Genomic DNA, 23,177 nt, shown 5'->3' with positions numbered 1-23,177 from the left:
TTTAGCTCAAGAACTAGTTTATGATTTCAACTGGACATCAGTGAATGGACTGACGAAGCAGTCCCAGCCTAGGGCATAATGACAAGCCAGTCTCTTAGCCAAACAACATGTAACCAACCTCCTTCCAAGAAGACTGGCAGAAAAGCAGTCCTTAAAAAAAATCATTAGCTGTAAGTTAACATATTTAACTGAACATGTTATGAGAGGCAAAGTGCTACAATGTAAATTAATAGGTCATCTAGTCGAACCTCCAACCCATGCTAAGATCCTTTCCTCATCATCTAGCATCTGCTTGATGCATACTATTACCTAAGGCAGCTCCTTCCATTGGTGACCCGCCGTTTTGAGAGAGTTCTCCCTTAGATCCCAAATCTGTGGCCCTATGGCCTCGGTGGACCTCATTCCATCCTTTTGAACCAGTCTTGTTCTAATTCACTAACTGTATCCCTCTCTCTTTCCCAGGCTAAATCTCCCCCAACTCCTTCAAATATTCTTCAAATGTCATAAATTTTAAATTCTTCATCTTTATTATGCTTCAGTTTCTTTTTAATTTCAAAAGTATAGTTCCCAGAGGTGACTATAACCTTCCAACATCATAGGCTTAGGAAAGAAGATGAAGTGTCAGCTCTCTTGTTCCAAGATTACTATATTAATTAGCTGCTTGAAGGTAGGATAATTTTCTTAATTCAGTATGATTTCTACCTAGTGTGATAAATGTAAGGGAAGGCAGCTTTCCTTTTAAACAAATACACTCATGGGACAGAAATGAAATTTGAAAAGAAGAAAAGAGAGCACATCCCCCTCTTATCCCAAAATTAGTGCTCAACCAGATTGCTTGTGTGGAGTAATGTTTGTCTGAACCAGGAGATACACATCTTATTCACTGTCTTTGAATTTCTAGTTAAGTCTCAAAAGTATTATAGTTGCTTTAAAATGCATCTGTCAGCACCATGGTTGAGGAAAGTAAGTAACCAGTTGCAGTTGGAAAAAAAAAAAATCTCGAGACAACAAAGGGCAAACCCTAAAAGAGCTAATAGGGCACTATTCCCTAAAGAACAGAAGGCTATGAGTTCTGCAGACTTAAGAAATAGAAAACGTGTATTTTTAGAGCCATTGTTTTGATATGTGGGGAACAAAATGAAAGTTTTTTTCTGGTTGTGAGATATCTTATGTGACTTGGTTTATAAAAAAAGATGTTTTCATTTAGTCAGAAGAGCAATTCAAAATCACTTGCAACTGTTATCTATTCAAGATGATTCATTAACTGAAATTTGATGCTGAATCTGGAAGAATTATGGAATAGCCGAGAAGTTAAATGAGGCAAATCATTGACCTAACACTGGAACTCACCAGTATCCTCCAAAGGTATGCAGTCATGAATAGACCCACTCCTCTGTTCAATTCTGCCTCCTCTCTCCAACAAATCTAAGTTGCTTAAAATAAATAATCCTAACCCAAATATATTATATTGACCAGTGGTTTTTACCCTTTTTCAGGAACTGACACATTACCAAATCAATCCCTTTGACTTTCATTTCTAGTTACACTTTCCACTTTACTCAGGAAGAGATGGTAACATGAAATGAGTAGAAAAGACGGGGAAAGAAAGACCAGGAACCCTAATGGCCTAATCTAATTTGCAGAAAGGCCAATTGGCCCTGCATAATCAAAATTAAATATTAATACAACAAGAATAATAAAAACATAAAAAGCCTTATATAGGTAAAGGAAAAAGCACAAAATCCTATGAGGATACAGACTACCCAAAGCTACAATAAAATATCATTAATGTCAGCGAGCTATATGATTTCACAGGTTCTCTCACGCCTGATTCTAGGACATAAATATGATGGGTTTTCATTGGAAAAGGAAAAGTTTTGCCAAATATTTTGTAACTTTATTAAAAGAAGAAAAAAATGGAAGCAGACAGACTCTGATAGTGTGAGGCAGATCAAGCCAAGCTGAATTATAAGAAAGCAATTCTCTTTTTCATCCACCATGAAGTAAGACTTCATTTTTATTTAAGAAGGGTCATCTTAGCAAATGTTGCCATGGCAATAACCACCAGTAAGCAAACCAATGAGTTTAGTTTCCGGTCTAGGTTAAGAAGATCACATTTAATCAGTATCCTTTCTCAAGTTCTATTAGAGAAATTTCTATGTAACTGGCCAACCTCCACTTGGCACTAAGTCATTTATTCAACTAATATTTATTGAGCACCAACAATATGGTCAGGGATTGTTCTGAAACTAGAGATGTACCAGTGAACAAGTGTCCATAAGGCCTAATCTGGAATTCACACAACTAAGGCAGGGAGAAAAGTTCTAAATTCCCATGTATCTCTACCTATGGGCCATAGATGGGTGACTGTACATTATGGAAAGGCTGCAAGGAGTAACAGGAAAGGAAGGGCCCAAGAGCAGAACTTTCTAATCCCCTTAGGAGTATGACCAAGGGTAGACTGAAGCAGCTGAGCCCTAGGGAAAAGGAATTTCAGAGTGCAAGAATAATCCTAGAAGCTGTTCTACAACTAAATTTGTCTAACCTAATTGTCTGCATTCACAAAGCAGTTTTAGTTTCAACACACTTGCTGCTGTGGAGATAGAGTTCAGTTATGATTTGGGAATTGGAGACAATAAATCTAAACCTTTAGACATTTCCTTACAGTTTTAAAAAGAGAAGATCTAATGCCCACTTTGACAACTTGTTTTCTGAGTACTTTCATTGTTGCTGGCTTAGTGGAGAAAAGGGGAGGGAAAAGCAACAATTATTGAAATTATTTTGGTTGGTATTTATTAAAATGACTTTTCTTTCCTGGAGAAACAGATTCAAAGTGAAAGCAGTTCAAACTTCTGGGATCTCTTTCTCTCACCCATAGGAGAGGATCAGAACAAACACAATGAAGCCAACCAAAAGTATCAATCCCTTATACAATATGTATAATCTGTATACAGAGATGAGTCAGTTTGAAATCTGCTAGAGGAACACTGGAAATGCTTTATCAATATCGTGTCTCTGTGCACCTCATTTCTTTAAAATTAAACAGCTTTCAAACATCAACATATCAGGACCAAGATTGCCACCATCTACAACAACAGAAATTGCATATCCTGCCCTTATTCCATTATTCATCCCTCAGCGATGCCAAGTGGCAAGCTACAGAAACATCTGACGGCATCAACAGCATACAGGTTTAATTATTTCCCCAATTTGCATTTATATCAGTGAACAAATTGGAAGGCATCAAAGTATGGCACTAAAGAAATTAGTAACAAATATCCAGCAGCACATCTTCCATCTTGAGTCGTGTTTTAAAATTGGCTAATTAAAGGCATATACACCTCCGTTTGAATTGGAGATGTGCAGTAACACATGCATGTAAAGGGAGGGAGTTAAAAAAAAAAAAAGAAAGAATGGGGATACCAGGAGAGAAAGGAAAAGAAAAATAGGAAAGAATGTATGGTCGTGAGTCTGAGAGTAACTTTACAACATGAAGGAGGCAACTAATGACAGCTCCGCCTGCTTCCACAAGCAGAATTTTTCCAAGGTTACTGAAGATACAAAAATGGTTCATGAGACTTTTCCTCTGTTGCTATTGTCACTTATCATACTAAAAACATGTACAAAATTCTAAGCCTTGGTCTGTCCAAGATGGATAGTACCAGGAAGTAAAAGATGTCACCTGCTTATCAAGGACTGTGCTCTGCTTAGAACTCTGCATCGCAGTCCATTAATCCACAGTATTTTGGTCAGATCAGGTCTGTTTTCTTGTATTACTCATGATGTCTTAGAGCTAGTCTTTTACATTAGAATATCACCAGCCATTTTTTTTTCTCAATTTTCTAATGTTTTCATTTACTTAAAAGGCTGGAAAGATGAGAGAATAGAAGAAGAAAATGGTAGAGATTTAGAGGGGAAAGAACATGAAAATATTTTATTTTCCAACAAATCCACCCTAGAGAAGGTAGTAATGAGACTTTGAGAAAGAGTGCTGATTCATGGACTTCCCTTTTTTTTTTTTTTTTATTTCAATGTAATACATTTAAGGACATCGATGTACTAAATTGTTTGGTCTATGAAAGAGTGGATTCATTAGCACCAAAAGGAGTCATGGAGCTTATATATAATATTAAACCAATGATTGTTAACTGTTGGTCATGGGAAAAGGTTTCATTTCATTTTTACATCCCAAAGTTCTTGAAAGTGCCTGTGGACAAGAGAAGTAACACTTTTCAAAGTCTCCATGGAGTCATCAACACACACCACAGAGGCAGTACTTGGCCTTCCCAGTTTTGGTTTATCTGGTAGACAAGAAAACCAGGGCCCCCAGAAGCCCTAAAGCACAGCCCCTACATGCACCCATTGACGTGCAGGAGGGATCTCCCTACAGTACATTTCCCCCAGGGCTGTGTTCAGGAATGCGCTTTTACTTGCTTTTTTTTTTTTTTTTTTTTTTTTAAAGAACAAAAGCAACATGCTCTGCAGATCACGGAGCGCCTAGTGCAATTTTCTCCTTGCTCCAACTCCTGACTGCAAAAGGGTGAAACCGTTATATGTTCTGCTAATGCTGGCCTGTGGACAAAGCCTTCGGCCTGCCATGCTCTGTAAGCTCTGGATCCCACGGGAGTCAGAAGGTCTGAGAGCAGGAGCCATAGTCATCACCAGATCTCCCCCAGCAATTTGGGGCCCATCGGGGCAGCTGCTGATTCCTTTTGCTTCTCCTTGCCTCAGCCTTTAGTTGAAATTACAACAAGTCAAATAGCTGATGCTTTTCCCTTCTCCGGGTAAGGGCGAGGATACATTGTTTACAAGTGTGTTCTGCCTGGCTTCACTGATGAGGCGGCACGCTAAGTCAAGGAAGAGTTTCTCCACATTATCTGATTCCTTGGCTGAAGTCTCCAGGTAATACATGTCCTGAGCTTCTGAGAATTCTTCAGCTCTCTGCTGGGAGACCTCTCTCCTTTCAGCCAGATCAATCTTGTTGCCTGGAACAGGGATAGATCAAAGAAGGAAACATCACTGGACTTTTTACAGGCTCTGAAGCCTCAAAATTCTATTTCATATCTGAAGTCAAATCAGACAGATGGGCAAGTAAAGCAAAGCAAATGTGGCTGTGATTACTGCAATGTGTAAGATATCAATGCCATTTGTAATGGCAAAGACCTGGACACAACCCAGATGCCCCTCAGTTGCACACTGGCTTGAATGAAATTTGGTCCATCTATCTGCACAATGAAGTTATTTGCCTCTCTAAAAAGCAGTGAGGAATGTCTCTGCATACTGCCATGGAATGAGACACGAGGGTATACTGTTAAGTGAATAAAGCCAACTAGAAGCTGACCTGCAATGAAGCCATATTTTCTGTCCTGTATCCACCTAAGTGAACATCATGCCAAGTGTAGCCTATCATAGTCTTGTGAGTCAGAGCATTTGGTGGAGCCTAATAGACAACCCCTCTGGGCACTACAGAATTCACCACAGACACACACACACACACACACACACACACTAGGTCTGTTCACTGAAAAGCCTAAAAGCAATGACCACCCACTCATAAGGAAGAATCCTATCAATTTGGTTGTGGCCTCTAAATATAACTTCACATTAATAATAATCAGTGCTTCTTGAAGAAATGGGTAATTCCCGGTCTGGGGCAGGAAACGCACAAATTGTGCCTAGAATGCTTACACCAGAGAGCAAGCAAGGTCATCGTCAAAAGGTCATATCTAAGGAACTCAGGAGACCATATGAAGCAGCTCCTCCACTCTCCGAGTTGGAACAGTTGGACCCTCAATGATAAGAACTGCCAGGGCCTAGAAAATGTTGAGTATACTTAAATCTATAATAATGTTCAAAACAGAAACAAATTTTAGTAGTTACTTCTTGAAAATACTAGGGAAAGAACTCATTATTTTAAAAAGTGGGAAATTTTAAAAAGGGGAATCAAGCATTTTTCTTGGCTGTACTATGAGAACTGTACCTCAGAATATCAACTGGGAAGTATATTCGCTAAAAAGAAAAACACAAACTGCATCTGACCAGGCCTCTAAATTTACCTACAACTCTCCAAGAAATACAGGTAATAAAGGAACTTGTCAAAGTATACTATGGTAACAAAATTCAGACTTGAAAACTCTGAAGGATAAACATGTGATTTAACAAATTCCAGGGGAGAAAAAAACAGAGGGATAACCTACAGGCAAAAAGAGAATTAAAAGACACAAAAATCCATGAGAACATATGAGCCTTATTTAGATCTTTGACATGAACAAATTTTTTAAAAATGTCTGAGTTAATCAAGGAACTCAACATTGTCTAAACGTTTGATGCTATTAAGAACTTAATTTTTTTTTAGGTGTGAAAATGGATTTGTGCTTAGGTTCTCTTTCTTTAAAAATCCTATTTTGAAGTTATACACTAAATTATTGAAAGATGAATTAATACAGCATCTGGGATTTGCTTCAAAATAATCTGAAGGCAAGGGGTGACAACATAAAGAGGGAGCAGATTAAATAAGATTGGCCATGAGTTGATGATCGTCAAATCTGAGAGATGTGTACAGGCAGGTTCCTGATACCATTTTCTCTACTTTCACTTGTGTTTGAAATTTTCTATAATAAAAAGGCTTTTTTTTTTTTCTTAAAGCCAGTGCTCTTTCATACTGAATGGACTAATTATCTCCCATCAAATCTCCATTTAACTTCCTTAGACAGAATCCCAAGGAATTTGCTTTGACTCAAGTTCTGAAGGGCTTTTTGTGGAATCGAAAGAAAGCCCAAGTCCTGAGATGGGTGCTTTCAAGTGCTTCATGACAAACATTCTCTGGTGTGCAAGAGGGTTTTCAGGAGTGGGCACAGAGCACTAGCTCACAGAGAGGCAGATACTTAACCCAGCCACCTGAAAGAAAAGTCCAGCAACTTATTATGGAGCAGCACAGCAGTTGGACAGATACAAGGTTTTGAGTTGATTTTAACATGCTATGCAACCTTGGGCAAAGAACTTCAACTCTCTGGGCCACGGTTTCCTCATGCGTAAATTAGGAATCATTACATATAAATTTCCTAACATGATTCCTCGCACATGAGTGCTAGCTATAATGCTTACTGTTTAAGTGTTTACTTAGCTTACTGTTAACCATAATTTGTGTCTTAACAATGCTTCTAAGATTCTCTACCTGGATTTCCAAATTCAAGTCTTGCTAGAATATACAGCAATATTCCTTTTTAGGAAGAAAACATTTTAACAGCCATATATTATTAACATTTTTCATCACCAGGAGAAGAGTTTTTAACAACCCAATCCATGTCACTGCAATCTCATTGTTAATGGGCATATTCGTCACCACAGAAACTCATGGGTTGTTTTCTGTTTTTCTGCCTTACTAAACAGAGGTTCTACCCTCCCACAAGATGAAACAAACTGCAGAATTTCCCTTAATGGATTCTCCCTGAAGTTAGAATTTCTCAAGTCAGCACAAATGTAAGAAGAGAAAAAAAAAAGTCCATTTCTTTAGGCAATAAGAAATTACTTTAAGAATAAATTCTTTATTAACTTCTGAGATAAGGTTTATATCTAGACCAGCAGTTTCCAGGATTTTGTAATGCTTAGCAGTCCACAAAACTTCCATGGCAGTCCACCTTCTTGCCTAGAGCCTTCATTGACAGAAAAATCAATCAGCAATATTTTCAACTTTACTTTTCTAAACCATCGCCTTGGGATTGACCTATTTCATTTTCTCCTCAATTTCAGAAGAACTGAATGTTGACTGCATGAATTATATAGCTGTAGACTACGTTAGTGGAAGGTAGCAAGGCATAAGCATTATGTGATTATAAATTCTCTGATGGCCACAAATCAATTTCCCTCCTCATTAGTCCTTACTTACCCACTAGCACAGTGATGACCTTGTTGCTGGCATATTGTTCTATCTCCCGCAGCCACTCAGGAAGGCAACGGAAGGATTCCTCACAGGTTATATCATAGGTGAGGATCAAGGCATTGGCGCTTCGGTAGTAACTCTGGGTAATGGACCGAAATCTTTCTTGACCTGCTGTGTCCCAGATCTGAAGCTGTAAAGGGGTAAGAGAAAGATCTGGTTGGAGAAGCAGAAAAGAGAGCGTTGCCTTGCTTTAGTTTAGAAATGGAAACACCTCACTCAGTTTCATGGTTATTTTCTGCCCTAAGAAACAAACCAACCAAAAAAAACACAAAAAACAAACAAACCCAAAAAACAAAGCACCACTTTAAAGATTTTATTTATCAGAGAGAGAGAGCGAGCACAGGCAGACAGAGGCAGAGGGAGAAGCAGGCTCCCTGCCAAGCAAGGAGCCCGATGCGGGACTTGATCCCAGGACACTGGGTTTGGGGGCGTTTTTTCCCCTTTATTATGTTACCTAAGAATTTCTTTCATTCTTCAATTAAAAAAAAACTTATTGTGAGGTGCCTGGGTGGCTCAGTGTGTTACGTGTCTGCCTTTGGCTCAGGTCATGATCCCAGGGTGCTGGGATCCAATCCATCGGGCTCTCAGCTGGGAGCCTGCTTCTCCCTCTCCCGCTCACCTCCTCCCCAGCTGTGCTCTTTCTCTCTCTTGCACACTCTCTCTCTCAAATAAATAAATAAAATCTTAAAAAAAAAATTATTGAGCATTTAGTATGTATCAAGCTCTAAGCATTTTACATGTAACAAACTCAGTGAATAGGTACTATTACTCCACTTCTCACATGAGGACACTGAGGCACAGAGAGATTAATTAAGTTGCTCAGTGTCTCATAGCCACTATGTCCCAGAGCCAGTTTAAACAGGCTATTGTGGTCCCAGAGTTCATGCTCATAGCTACAATAATGTATTACAAACGTCGGGATAGAGAGCAGGCGGTCGTTCTGTGACTGTTGGCACTTCAGGCAGCAACTGGAGCGGAAGAACATCCGAGCTCAACCACCTTTTCCAGATCAAAACTCAAAGGGCTCTAGTAAGATATTATCTTTGTTAATGAAAATGGGAACGATGCCATGGCAGATAAAATAATTCCCCTCCCACCATTTTTAAGCTCTGAGACTGTAGGCAAGTCACTTGATCTCCGGGTTTCGGGTGTTTCTTTTCTTTTCTTTTTTCTTTTAAGATTTTATTTATTTATTTGACAGATCACAAGTGGGCAGAGAGGCAGGCAGGGGGCAGTGTGGGGGGCGGGGAGCAGGCTGCCCACTGAGCAGAGAGCCCGATGCACGGCTTGATCCCAGGACCCTGAGATCATGACCTGAGCCGAAGGCAGAGGCTTAACCCACTGAGCCACCCAGGCACGCTAGGGCTTTATAAAAAGATGTCAGTAATAGCCAAGCCTACTGGAATTCGCATTTTTCTGAAGTCACCTACCAGTTATAAAACCTAACAACTGATGGTTCTAATAATAAAGAAGAAAATAAAAAACATTTCTCCCCAGATTTCCCTGCACAGAGCAGAAGACTACAAAGACAGCCATACTCCAGAGACTTCTGAGTGCAGGACAATGCAGAAGGCCTTGAGAAATAACATCAAGAGTAAGAATGTTCCCTTCTAAACCGCATAAACTTCATGTCACAAAATGGATTCACCTCCATTAAGAGAACATCATTTCTTCAAGGAAAACCTTCTGGAACATTCAAATTGGTCCAGCTTCCTCATCCTCACCTCCCACCCTACCCGCCCCCTGCCCATAGTCTCTTCTGCAACCCACCCTGTAATTCTCCCTCATAGCACCTGACACACTTGAATAGTTTATTTGTAATAATATGTTTGATAACTGTCTTTCACTAGACTAAGAGTTTCCTGAAGGGGAAATGGTCCATTTTATTCACAGAATCCCCCACTCCAAATAAAGTGCCTGCCTGGCAGACAGTAAATGTTCACATATGTATGGCCGGTCTCATTTAATCTTTACAACAACCCAGGGAGGTAGGCGTGTTTATGCCTTTCCTCCATCTACTCACTGGCTACCCACAAGGTTGGGACTCGGACTCCAGGTTTTCTATACCCAGTTGAGGATGCATCCCATCACCATGCTGCCTTTCCGCCCAAAGACTTAATTTTGCTATACATCTGTATCCAAAGAGGATGAGTTAGTTGGTGTCACCCTCTGTTCATACCAGTGTAGCTGAGAAGACTAATGAGGGACCAGTGGTCCCTAGCCCCGAGCAGTGGCACAAGGCTCTCCTTTGATCTGAAGTCGCAGCTGCTCCTTATGATGTACATGAAAGTCTGTGTGTGCTGAAGGCGACCATACAGATGTTACGGCTTTGGCTGGGACAAAAGCTATTTCTCTGCTCTGCTTTCAACCTAGGGACATGGTTCCCCTCTGCCAGGATGTGTCTTTAGGACAACAGACTATTGTTTTCATACCACAACGAGCTTTGAAAAACACTTGTCATTGAATTTAATACTGTCAATTATCAGAAATCACTATGTTCTCATGATTGGCACATCTTGAGAACAGCTCTGAGGGTTAAAAATACTTTCTAAAAGAGTGATTGTATGGCCTTGCCCAGATGGAGGCTGCTTTCTCCTAGGGGGCTGCCCTTTTCTAGCCTCACAGTTGAGTCTTAAGAATATCCATGTTCTACTGCCTTTATCATTCCATTTGGTTTCACTATTTTCTCTGCAACTCATTCACTCATTTTCAGCACTTGTATGTCATTAATGTATGTAGAGTGCTAGGCACAGGGTGGGTAACTAGAGGAATACAACACAATTCCTGACCTCAAAGAGCTCACCATCTACAGGGATATCAAATATAGTAAACTAACCATAATAAAAAAGAAGTTCTTCTACTGAAGAGTCGCCATCAGGAGAGAGTGTCTCCTAGGTTTTAATCTCATGCTGGTCAGTATGTTCTCAGTACTGCAGCCATGGGCTTTCTAACCGTCCTCATCTCCAGCAGGGGTAACACTGTTTGCCTACACTCTTAGCACCATTAACTTCTCTCTCCTATCTCACTGTTGCAATCCCGCACTGCAGTCCCAGGTGCACCTGAGTGCCTCTGTGCCAGAGGGAGGACTTGGAGGGCAAGGGCTACCTCTTATTGAACCTTCTACCCCAGTGACTTCCTACCAGAGTACATGGTACATGGTGGACACATGTGAATAATGGTTAGCTGCATGAAAAAAGGATGGCGGAAGGACTGGCTAATTCTGCTTAAATGACTGGTAGGATATTAAAGAGGATTTCACAGATAAAATGTTTGAGCTAGGGGACAATGAGTTCCTAGAGGGCAAAACTGCGTTACCTAACACAGTGCTTTGCATGCATCATCTACTCTACTGCAGGAGTGATAGAGGGATGAATGGAAGGACAGATGGTCAAATGAGTAAATATATGTGCACATGTTCAAGACGTTCTTATCTATGCAATATATACCTGCTTACAAAGACAGCCAGCAAGTCTTCTCTTTATAAGTACTCTCCTAAGGTTACAGTGTTGTAGCCTCAGCTTAAAGTTTTACTTGTTTTTGTTTGTTTGATAGACTTCTAAAAAAATGGATAGGAGAAAATTCTACATCTGTTTTAATCACACTGTCTACTCAAGGTCATTTCAAAAGGCAGACCACGTTAAGGGAAGGGCCTCAACTTTGCCTTTACTGACTTGGAACTAAGGCTTCCCTGCCACAAGAATGTTTCTAATACCTTCGATCCCCTGCCTTCAATCCTGAAAGCCATCTGCAAAGAAACAGAACTGAAGAGGGGAGGCAAAAGTGGGGAGATGAGAAGTCAGGAGAGAGGCCTGGGGTATGGGGCTACCTTGGCTTTCACCAGACAGGTGATCCTGTGGGATCACCTTTGTGATCACCTGTGAGTCCTCTGTGGGACTCCGAGAAACCCAGCAAACTACTTGCAAAAAGACACTTAAAACATCACTGAGAAGAGGGATTCAGTAAACATTAAAGAACCAGGACAACAATGAGACAACAACTGCATCCCTAGTGATGCTTGGGCAGCTCTAGCCTCATTCACAGAAAGACTAAAGACATTGCTCCTCATGCGTGCATGTGCTAATGAGGCCTTTGGATTAATGGGGTTGAGGAGGGTCATTCTAGATCTTGGTTCCACATAAATGGCTAGAAAGAAACTCTAGAAAATTAATTAGGACTCATTAATTTAGGAGATTAACCAACTCTTACTTTTTAAAGATGAAGGTCCAGAGACCTAAAAAGAGGTGAGGGGACAGGAACTGTGCTATGGACGGGGAAAGGAGTGAGACACAAACCTCGTTCCTGAGGAGCCTGGGGTCTCGTGGTAGCATTGGAGGTTATGAAAAGATGGATTTTTAGCTGAGTGTAATACGTGCTTAACAATGAGGTTATAGTTTGCAGAAAATGGCAAAAAAGAAAAATAAGCTTGTTCTTTAACGGTGGGGACCATTTCTTATTCACCCCTATTGATTCCCAGGGCCTGGCACATGGGAGGCACTAACATTTGTGGTCAAAGGAATGAACTCACACAGATATGTATATGACCAGGAAACCTTCTGGAAGTAAAATACCTGCAACATTAGTTATCTTTACTCAACTCCTAGGGGTGGCGATGACCTCCAACCTGCTGCGAGCATGGTTACAAGTGGCTCTTCCTGCCGATGCTTCCTGGATGCACACTATGGTCTCCTTCCTACCCCCACTCCCTAGCTCCTTCTCCCCACCTGAATGCATGATTTTTCTGAGCTTTCTGGTTGGCACTGACATGGATTTTATACCCTGCTTTGTTTTCCAGGGCCCCTAGCTCTCCATTCACTATTGTATTCAGTGTGGATGTCTCTGCAGAAGGAACCAGTTTGAAGAGCCAGGGCTGGAAGAGACACTGGGAGTGCTTCTGTCCCCCTCTTGGGACCCTCCCTACACACTTCTCTGTGTGTCTCTGAAATGTGGCAAGAGCATGCCGGAGCCTCTCTGCCCTTCCTGTGGCATGTGAAGGCAGGACTGCAGGTACTGGGTTTGGGAGAAGGGTACAAAACACATGGATTTAAAGCCTTGGGGTGCTTAGGTTGGGATCTAGTTGGAAAACTGATGCCACAGTTTTCATTGTGCTGCTGATGCCAGGGACACTGCTTTTTGCCCTGCGACTCAGCTCTGAAAGATCTGACCGTGGAATTTCACTAACTCTGAGAGGCAGGTAGAGCACAGAGCCAAAGACAGTAACTCAGTCCTAGTCCATATTTCTTCCCATCACCTTCCTCCTGTCCTTGCTTCAAAGTGACAGGCCTACTGTGCCTTCAACCTCTTCACTCCTGGCAGGGGAGATCCCAGGGAGGAAGAGGATGCACTAGCTCACAAAACTGGTTCAGATCTGCCTACCTCCCTTCCTAACTGTGCAGCCATGGATAGGTAAGTGGCTGAATCTCTCTGAAATCTGTAAAAGGAAGATAACTCACCATTTACCTCACAGAGGTTACAGTGAGGACTAAGTTAAATAGGACAGCTCATATAAAAGCACCTAGCAGTGAGACGGACATAAGGTGCTCAATAAACACTATCTCCCTTCTCCCATTACCAGACATACCATGGTTCTTACAGGTACCAGAGGCCATGGGGGGAAAGAGAGAGAGCATGGATCCTTCCTGGATCCCTCCTTTACGGTCTCTCCCTTGTTACCAATAGCATAGTATGGTATGGTGGGAGACACAGTAATTCCCATAGGTGATTCATACGACCAAATGACCCAGAACAAATGTGGGAATCAGTAGGCTCTCTCATGGGGCTACTGTTCTTAAGAGGTGCCACTGCTTATTGGCCCAACTCAGGAGTTCCCAGTTTTTGGGATTTGTTCCTTGTTTTTATATAAGCTCTGACATGACAGGAGACAGGACCAACTTGCCTTAGACCTTCTCTCTGTCTTCCCATCTTTTTTTTTTTTTTTAATATTTTATTTATTTATCTGACACCGAGAGAGAGATACAGCAAGAGAGGGAACACAAGCAGGGGGATAGAAAGAGGGAGAAGCAGGCTTCCCACTGAGCAGGGAGCCAGATGTGGGGCTCAATCCCAGAACCCTGGGATCATGACCTGAGCTCACTGCAGATGCTTAACATCTGAGCCACCCAGGCACCCCTGTCTTCCCATCTTTAAATGCAACATCTACAAAAGAATAGAAGAACTCTGTTTGGAAATAAGTCACTGTGGCTGAATATATTATTTTCAATGTGGGTTTCAATTAGGAGATTTAATAAGTGTTATGATAACACTACTTCTTCTCGGGAAATGAAAGCCTTATTGAACACTTAGCATCTTACCTTGACTTTTTCACCATTAATCTCCACCGTCTTAATCATAAAATCAACTCCAATCGTGGCTCCTTGTCCTGGGGGGAAAAGACCCTGAAGAGGACATAAAGGAAAATAATTAAGCAAATCTTTCAGTTAAACGAAATTCTCTCCCCTCTCCTCCCTCACCATGCATCACCACCAGCCCCTTCCTTTGGCTGAGTTGAGAACTCTGGTTAGTGTCATGGGAGCCATGTTGAATTTAATTTTGTATGTATGCTTTGAGGGGAGGAGGAAGGAGGGAGAAAGTAGGAGAGAGGAATGCTAAAAGAAGAAAGAGAGTGAAATGGGGAGGAAGACAGAGAGGGGGAAGGGAGAAAACTGGGAAGGGGCCAGGGAGCCCCATTCCAAAACTGAAACAGAACTCAGACACAAGGATAAGAGCATGAAGCCATAGGGATGAGATCAGGATTGTTAGAAGAGGAGCAAAATGGATAGGCACTCCCAGAGATGTAAATCCTAGAAGATTAAAACTGGTTATCAGCCTAAGATATGAACCACTGACATGAACAAACAAACAAGAACACGCTACAGGAAACATGAATGAGACAGTGAAGCTTTTGAATTTTCCTCTGCTCTGAGGGTGAGAACTACTTCCCTCAGTGCAATGTACCACACATGTAATTACATGAAACTGGGGCCCTTGACGCTGGGAAAATCATGGAAGAAAATAAAATCATTCAGGGAGAAAGTAGGAACAGTACGAAACCAGAAGTCTGGAGGAGCTCTGTGTGTGGCCTCAGGCAAATCAGTCCCCCTCTTCCGGCCTCAAATTCAATGGGCATTCCAAAACAAAACAAAACAGAAAGCTCTACCTCAGACTGGCAGCTGAGCTAGAAAGATAGGATTTTAGCAAAATTACATGTACAATATATGTTGCTGGTATACAATTTTTCCTGCAGGCTTGGGCAGGGACTTGGGAGGTGGGAAGGAATTCTAATAAGGAAGTGTTCTTCACCTAGTTTCTATTCCCTCTTCACTTATAACGGGAATTGCCAGAAATTAAAGTAAAATGGACTCTATGAGCTCTGGCAGCTAAGATTGGGGCATCTTTAATTAAGTCTATTCCCTAACAAGAGAGTTCTTTAATTAAAGTTTGAACTTAAAAGACTGAGCTTCAAACCCACAGAAAATATTCCATTGCATGTTCTGCAAAAGATGTAAACATAAACATTCATAACTGTACTTACAAATATTGAATCAATTTTCCTCTATTTTGGTTTGGCTCAAACACAAGGCTGCCAAGTTTCGAGTTTATCACTCCAGCTGTTTTGCAGTCTAATAAATGCCAAAAAATAAAACAAATCCTTCCCAATGTCTCCCCCATCATTTTGTTCCCCAACTCCTCATTCTCAAAAAATGCTGAATCCAGTTCATTTTAACTGCATGCTAAATAACAAAACCAAACATAATACTGTCTGGGAAGTTACTTTTGCGGGGAGTTAAGGGGCTGGGAGGGGTAAAAAGCAGAAAAGAAAGGGGTGGTGTGCTTATCGGCAAAAATTAGTGTTCAAAAATGGAAGCATTTTTACCTTTAATGACAAACTTTATGCTTTTAAAGAGAAAAGCCAGATTCCTATGGTCTCAGAGGTTAGGACACTAAAAATAAAAAAGAATCAGGCTAAGAAGCAGGAGACGTGGGTTCTAATCCTAGCCTCGCCACTAACAGGATGCATGATGCTAAGGAGTCATTTTGTCCCTGTAGACCTCAAATTCTCTTCTGTAAAACGAGAGGAGGGCACTGAATAATCTCTAAGGGATCTTTCCTTAGATAATAAGACAAGGTCAAGGGAACTTTTGATAACAAAGAGACTAAAAACTCCTCCACGGCTCTGCAGGCTTGTCTTCCTGCCAAAAGCAGAAAAGATTATTGGTAGGTGGAAGTAAAACCAGCTGGAGTTTCCAGTATCACAGCCTGGTGGCTGACTAAGCGTGGATGCCTGGTAGCTTCTTACTTTTGATTTCACCAGGCCGGGGCTTAGTAAAAAGCACGAGTTCTCTTGTGGGTTCATGTACCCTGGGAAAAACCCTGGCATTTCCCAAGGTGACTCTCTGCCCTAAAGCTGTCTGTGTTATCCTGTCCAGGTCTGCACAGAACCACAGACTTTCAGCGCTGGAAGTAGCTTTGCAGGTCACCAAGCCTGTCCTGTGTGGCAGGGAGGCACGGAGGCTGGCCAGGGGAGGGAACTGAACCCAGGCTCACAGGACGGGCCAAGGCAGAGCTGGGACCAGGACCAGAGTCTCTCCGCACTCCAGCTGGTGCTCTTTCTACGGGACCCCGCCGTCCCCTGCCCTCGCAGAGCTAGGCTCAGCTCTCCCACCTAGCACTTGAAGCAAATGCAAGTTGCAGGCATGATAATTCTGAAAAGGATGCCATTCATATTTTTCCAGGAAAACACAAAAGAAGGTCAACTTCAGAATGATTTGTCACTCATTTCTGTATAAAAACAGGCATGTAATCTCTGGCAGGAATTCTCAAAAGGGCAGTAATTCTCAAAGGGAACTTGTACTTAGATCATACGATAAGGGCTCAATCCAGAGGGAACATTTAATTTCGTTCAGAGAGTCCTTCACTCTTCTTGCTTCATTCCCATTTAATAGACTTAAAAGCATCAGCGTATTTGGTTCTAAACCACAATGACTCACTCAGTTGCCTGGGGGGGGGGGGGGGGGGGATTTGAGAGGGCACAGGCAGGGAGTTTGGTTTAATTTGTACTTAAGTTTTTTAAAAAATTAATACTTAGGTTTAGTCTGAAGTCCAGATTCATCTGTTAACATCTTTGGATTATTGACTGATAATCTATTTTAATCTAATAATCTGTTTTTTATAGTATACACTGAAAGCAAAACCATTTGCTCCTCTCATAAAGGAAGCAACACAGGAAGGGGGTTGGACTGATGGTGACCCCCAGAGCCAGACTCCCTGAAGATGGCTGAAAAAACTTGAGCCAGGCTATAAAGCTGGTGCACTCTCAAAGGGCTTATTAAGAACCAGCAGCCCTGGGGCCAGCGCTGGGACCAGCCCTTCATTCTCAAACCCAAACCCGGACTTCCAAGTTCTCTTACCTGAGTGAATCGTCGGACTAGGCACGTCTTCCCCACGCCAGCATTGCCAATTAAAACAATTTTAAACAGGAAATCATAATCTTCCATACTCATTTACACAGCTGCAAGGCAAACACAGGCAGGAGTGAGATGGGGCCTGGTCAGACTTGCCCACAGCGCTCAAGCTGCACCAGCTTGGTCTCCTCAGAAACAACAGATCTGACTCCTGGGAAGAGCAATTTAATGCCTCCCTCTGGTGATCTCGACACTGAGAGAGGAACACAGGTGTTTGGTCACAGACGAACTTTACTCCTTCCCAGTCACCTCATGCCACACAGAGTATATGACACAAATGTCCTTTTACCCAGTAACCTTTATTCTTCCAAGTCGTCAAGTCACAGGTCACTCCTGTGGTAAGATCTATTTTCTTTCAGCATGGAAAGGAGAATACAAGCCCGTGTGCAGACAAGCTGTGGGTGCAAGGGAGCAGGAACAAAGAAGAGCCCATCCAAAGCTTCAAGGCAGTTTATGTGCACGTGGTGTATGCCTATGGGAAGAATGCCAAGGGACCTGGAGACTGAACAAAGGGGAAGAAGCTAGAAAGAAACCTTTCAGTCCCCTGCACGTCCCAAGCGTCTTGGGGTCCTAACCGAGGGAGGCCATCTTCCCCCTACCACCACTCCTTATGCTGCGGCAGGTGCCTTCTGCTCATTCCTATCGGCTGTGGCATGTGCCACTTCCTCTGCCCAGGATGCCCTCCCTCCCACCTTATGGTGCCACCAAGTCAATCCTGTAAACCCCAATGGAAGCATCTCATTCCCTCTGACTTCCTCACCGCCCTTCCCCAAATAAAGTGAAAACTTTCATCATTCCTCTGTCCTTAAACTTCAAAGGTCTGCCTCATCCTTGAGCGGAGGGACTATATTTTTCAGCTCTATTTTCCTCGCCCACATGTGGGACAGTAATATTTAGTAAATGTGTACTCTGTAGAACTAAAGAATTAATGAATAGGCCTATTGCTTAAGTGTAGGTTTTAGTTTCTCCAATTGTGCTAAAAAGAATATTACATGCTCTGTCTACTTCACAGGACAGTTGTAAGGATTTTTTTAAAAACTACAAAAGAACCTTGGTACCCACAAAGCTCTATCCTGGTGAAACCATTATTGTCTCTTGAGTACCTACTACAGTACTGTGCTAATCGTGGTAGGAAATACAGGGAGATGAACCAGTCCCTGCCCCCGAGACTAATGTGAGAAAAGTTAAACAACCACCACAAAGTTAAATACAATTCAAACCAGGAGTGGAGCTCATTTCATAAGGTGCAGGCAGAACAAGACTGTAGACTCTGGAGGAAGAGGGGAAGGACAACCCGCGAGCCCAGGAGGTAAAGGGAGAGCTGGAAGAAGCTCCCAGGGTCAATCCTACCAGCAGCGCTGAAGCTCAAGTGACTGCAGGTCCGCAGGGTCAAAAGAGAGCCCAGTGCACGGGGACTAGTCAAGTAGCTGGGGGAGCAGATCCCTACGTGCACAGATGATTTCTGTGTGGGTTTTAACTTATCCTTGGAAAGATGCCTGACAACCAAGCCAACACGCATGTGGCAGCTCATGGGGTTCTCTCTCAGTTCGCTGGGACTGTAAAGGAAAAATAGTTCTCTGTCAAGAATCTGGGGCCATAAGCAGTGTTGAGTTCACTAATACGCCAGGCACTGCACTTGGCACCTGAGGGGTATTTCCATTTGTTTTTACAAGTCTCTGAGGCTGGTATTTATTACTCTGTTACCTATTGTACAGGTAAGTAAACTGAGGGGAGCCTGAAGTCATAAAACTAATAGCTAGAGGTCAAGGTCAGAAGGCCTATGGTGTCACCAAAAGAACTCTAGTCTTGGAGCTGGAGAAACTAGATTCAAATCCCCTACTATCTTCATCTTCTTCTTCTTCTTTTTTTTTTTTTTTTTTAAGATTTTATTTATTTATTTGACAGAGAGAGACACAGCGAGAGAGGGAATACAAGCATGGCTAGTGGGAGAGGGAGAAGCAGGCTTCCCGCTGAGCAGAGAGCCCGATGCGGGGCTCAATCCCAGAACCTTGGGATCATGACCCGAGCCGAAGGCTGCCTGCCACCGAGGCGTCCCTCCACTATCTTCTAAAGTCTATGCCTCTGGGTAAGTGAAAACTTTTTGGACCCTCAACTTCCCCATCAATAAAAAGTGGCTAATCGCACCTTTATCACAGAGCTGTGATGCTTGAAGGGATTACTGTCCCCCAAGGACAGTACCTGGTTCTTAGTCACCCAGACTCCTCAATATGACAGCAGCTTTTCATGGTCAGTCTTCCACCTTTACTGTCGGCCCCTACCTCTCACCACTCTGCTCACACTCTGTGCTCTAGGCTCACTGGATTTCTTCAGTTCCTGAAATGCCATAGGACTGTTGTCCCCTTCAGACTTTCACAAATACTGTTCCTTCTGCCCAGAATATGGGACACAGCCTCCCCTCACCACCTCCAGCCCAACTAACTTTGAGTTCTCCTTTCAGTTTCACTTAAACATCTCTCTAGTATGCTCCTTTGACCTGAGAGGAGTCCGACCCCCTGCCATAAGCTCGCATGTCAGACTCAGCATGCTTTCCTGTACTAGTTTATGTGTATCTGTCTTTTTTTTTTTAAAGATTTTTTCTTTATTTATCTGACAGAGATCACAAGTAGGCAGAGAGGCAGGCAGAGAGAGAGGAGGAAGCAGGCTCCCTGCAGAGCAGAGAGCCCGATGCGGGGCTCGATCCCAGGACCCTGAGATCATGACCTGAGCCGAAGGCAGAGGCCCAACCCACTGAGCCACCCAGGTGCCCCTATGTGTATCTGTCTTATGCTCCAAGCCCATCCCTCAGCATCTCCACCCTACACACACACATGCACACGCACACACACGTGCATGACTGTGAGCAGCATGGAAGCAATGATGTATCTGTTTGGTTGAGTCCCCATTCCTAACCCCTCCCCATCATAGTCACTGTCATCCTTGCCATTATCATCATCATCATCATCTTATTCTATATTATTAACTCATTTAATCCTCATAACACTCCTAATAGGTGGATACTATTAGCATCTGAATTCCGAATATTGAGGCACAGGAGAAGCTAAATAAGAAGTCACGAAGGTCCCACTTAACTGGTGGAGCCTAGGTCCAGCCCCGGTGGACGTCCTTGACACAATACCCACAGTGCCTTTCTCAATGCCTGGCTTACGGCAGAAGCTTAAGAAAGATCTGATGAGCTGAATGCTAAAGGGCGAGCACTCCATAAAATGTGATTTCCTTTTTCTCTTCCCCTCTGGCTTCACATCCAAAACTCTTCCCACCACCCTGTAGTAGCTTAAATAAGAATCAAGGACAGACTCTAGATAAAGACTCCAGGATGTGGAATGTTAATTAAAATTCAAGAAAGCTGTTAAGAGTGACAAGAAAATAAAACTCAGGGATAGGGACAGGGATAGCAGGAGGACAGGAAGCTCTGTGGGCCCCACATGACCACTACTAACGGCTTCCATTAGCCAGTGAACAGGGAGCAGGGGCCTGGACAACATCCTTCTGTGCTCAGAGGCTTGCCACACATTTACTCCTCCATCTTTGGCAGAAGTCAAAGAGAAAAAGCAGAAAATTCAGAGGAGAATGTCCAAAAAGAAAGGCCTGAGAAACAGGGCTCCTAAGGGGTTTTACAGTGCCCAAATTCTGCACCTTCAGGAAAAGAAGGGGAAGAGTTAGGTGGACTGAGTCAACGCTCAGTCAGGTCTCCTGTGGCCACCAGCTGCAGAGAAAGCCACAGAAGACAAGTTAACGCTTCCCTCCTTTCCATAAGAAATCACTTTGATGCTCTGCTGAATGTTACGGGGTTTTTTGTTTGTGTGTGTGTGTGTGTGTGTAATAAATCTCTGGGGGAAGTGTTTGGTCTCTTTAAAAATCAGGCCGTTTGTGACTAAGGCTGATAAACTCTGGGTTACCTGCGGTGGTTACTGTTCTGTTTCTAATAAGAAACACATGGCTCAATGAACAGTTCACAAGATTCTCTGAAAACTATGCTCTGAGGAAGCCTTTCTGATCAGGAAGTAAGGTAACAGCTCAGGTGTCACCAGTGACCGTGGGAGCAGCCATTCAGAATCAGCGAGTGCCACAGAGCCCTAAATTGACAAAAGTTATACCTTGTCTGGGTGCCCACATGTCATAACATCTACTACTGACCAAGCACTATTCTAAGGGGTTTTACATACTATCATTGTTAATAATAATCATCACTGACACTTATCAAATGCTTATAATGCACCAGGCACGCTTCTGCATGTACTCATTTAATTCTCACAACAACTCTATGGGGTAGCTATTATTACCATCACCATCCCCAGCTTCCTGGGGAAACTGAGGCACGGAGAGGTTATCCTGAAATCTAATGGCTAGTTAATCTTAGAACCAGGATTCAAATCTAGATCCTTCTGACTCCAAAATCTGGCTCCTCCTAAAGTAGGAGCTGCTGTCCCCTGCCCTATGGTAGACAGCACTGCTGTACTATCCTAAGAGCTGCGGCACAACTGAATGGGAACCCCACCCCGTGAGCTGCAATATTCTAGAATCTCCCTCCTCTTGAAGCAGCACACCCACATTGATAGGGCCACACAAAATTATTCCAGATCATACAAGCACTGCTCCTCATCGTGCCTTCCAAGTCCAGGTCTCTGGGGATGCTGACCTTCCCCCAAATACCACTCCCACAATTCATTCATCCATGTAACTAAGTACTGGGCATAGGGGCAATAAACAGGAACACTACCAGCAAACCCCCAAACATCAGAATCACCACAATAGCTCAACATAAATGGATGTATGAATAAGATTCAAAAAAGGAAAAATGAGGAAAAGAAAAGAATGAGTTTAGGGGCACCTGGGTGGCTCAGTCAGTTAAGTGTCTAACTCTTGGTTTCAGCTCAGGTCATGATCTCAAGGTCTAGAGATCAAGCCCCATGTTGGCCTCTGCAATGGGCATGGAGCCTGCTTGGGATTCTCCTTCATCCATCTCCCTCAGCCCCTCCCTCCCCTAAAAAAAAAAAAAAAAAGTGAGTTTAGAAAAGATATAGGAAACAAGATGAACAAGATGTACTATGAAAAAAAATCTAAAACTATGTGATTTTGGTAACATAAACCATTTATCAAAGTGACCTTTAAAAAAAAAAACAAAAAAACGACACTGTATTCACTGTTGCACATCAGTACATTTCTCCCCCACCCTTCAGGGCTCAGTATAACAGATAAAGTCAAGGATTCTGGTGAACAGAGGCCTGATCCCTCCCCAAGCCCTGCTCCAGAAAAATGGTATTTGGGGGACTTGTCCTTGTTCAAAGACCATGTGTCTCACTAAATCCTTTTCCCTTTCAGGGCCTCAACCTTGAAGAGTAAACTGAAGGGGTTGGGTGAATAGGCACCATGGTCCTTCTGAAAGCACGATGTGCTGCCACTCTCTCATACCAAAGAGGCATCATGGGTACTGACCTCCAGGGATCTGGGTTGGGGGCACCTGGGTGGCACAATCAGCTGAAAGTCCATCTCTTGGTTTAGGCTCAGGTCATGGCCTCAAGGGTTGTGGGACAGAGCCCCACGTTGAGCCACATAAGGCTCCCCTCAGCAGGGAGTCTGCTTGAAGATTCTCTTCCTCTGTCCTTCCCCCACTCTGTCTGTCTGTCTCTCTCTCTCTCTCTCTAAAATAAATAAACCTTAAAGAAGAGAGAGAGAGAGAGACCTGGGTCTGCTGAAGAGCTGTATAAAGTTTCCTCATCCATAAAATGGGGAAAATAGAATCTATTATCATTGAACTGCTT

The 23,177-nt window shown here is 42.8% G+C and overlaps 1 protein-coding gene across 2 annotated transcripts in view; it reads right to left on the bottom strand.

Moving 5' to 3' along the window:
* Positions 1 to 4,030: 4,030 nt before the first annotated feature.
* The window catches only part of RAB30 (RAB30, member RAS oncogene family), a 72,855-nt gene continuing 53,708 nt past the window's right edge, over positions 4,031 to 23,177 (bottom strand). For both annotated transcript variants that reach the window (XM_032356668.1, XM_032356669.1), the window contains exons 2-5: positions 17,344 to 17,444; positions 14,248 to 14,331; positions 7,886 to 8,069; positions 4,031 to 4,985 (exon numbers count right to left, since the gene is read on the bottom strand). In XM_032356668.1, coding sequence (XP_032212559.1) covers positions 4,735 to 4,985; positions 7,886 to 8,069; positions 14,248 to 14,331; positions 17,344 to 17,436 — 612 coding nt within the window. In that variant the 5' untranslated portion in view covers positions 17,437 to 17,444 and the 3' untranslated portion in view covers positions 4,031 to 4,734. The remainder of the gene's footprint in view (positions 4,986 to 7,885; positions 8,070 to 14,247; positions 14,332 to 17,343; positions 17,445 to 23,177) is intronic.

Source organism: Mustela erminea, chromosome 9 (assembly GCF_009829155.1).
Source record: "Mustela erminea isolate mMusErm1 chromosome 9, mMusErm1.Pri, whole genome shotgun sequence".
NCBI classification, from domain to species: domain Eukaryota; kingdom Metazoa; phylum Chordata; class Mammalia; order Carnivora; family Mustelidae; genus Mustela; species Mustela erminea.
This window is presented reverse-complemented; position numbering and strand designations above follow the sequence as displayed.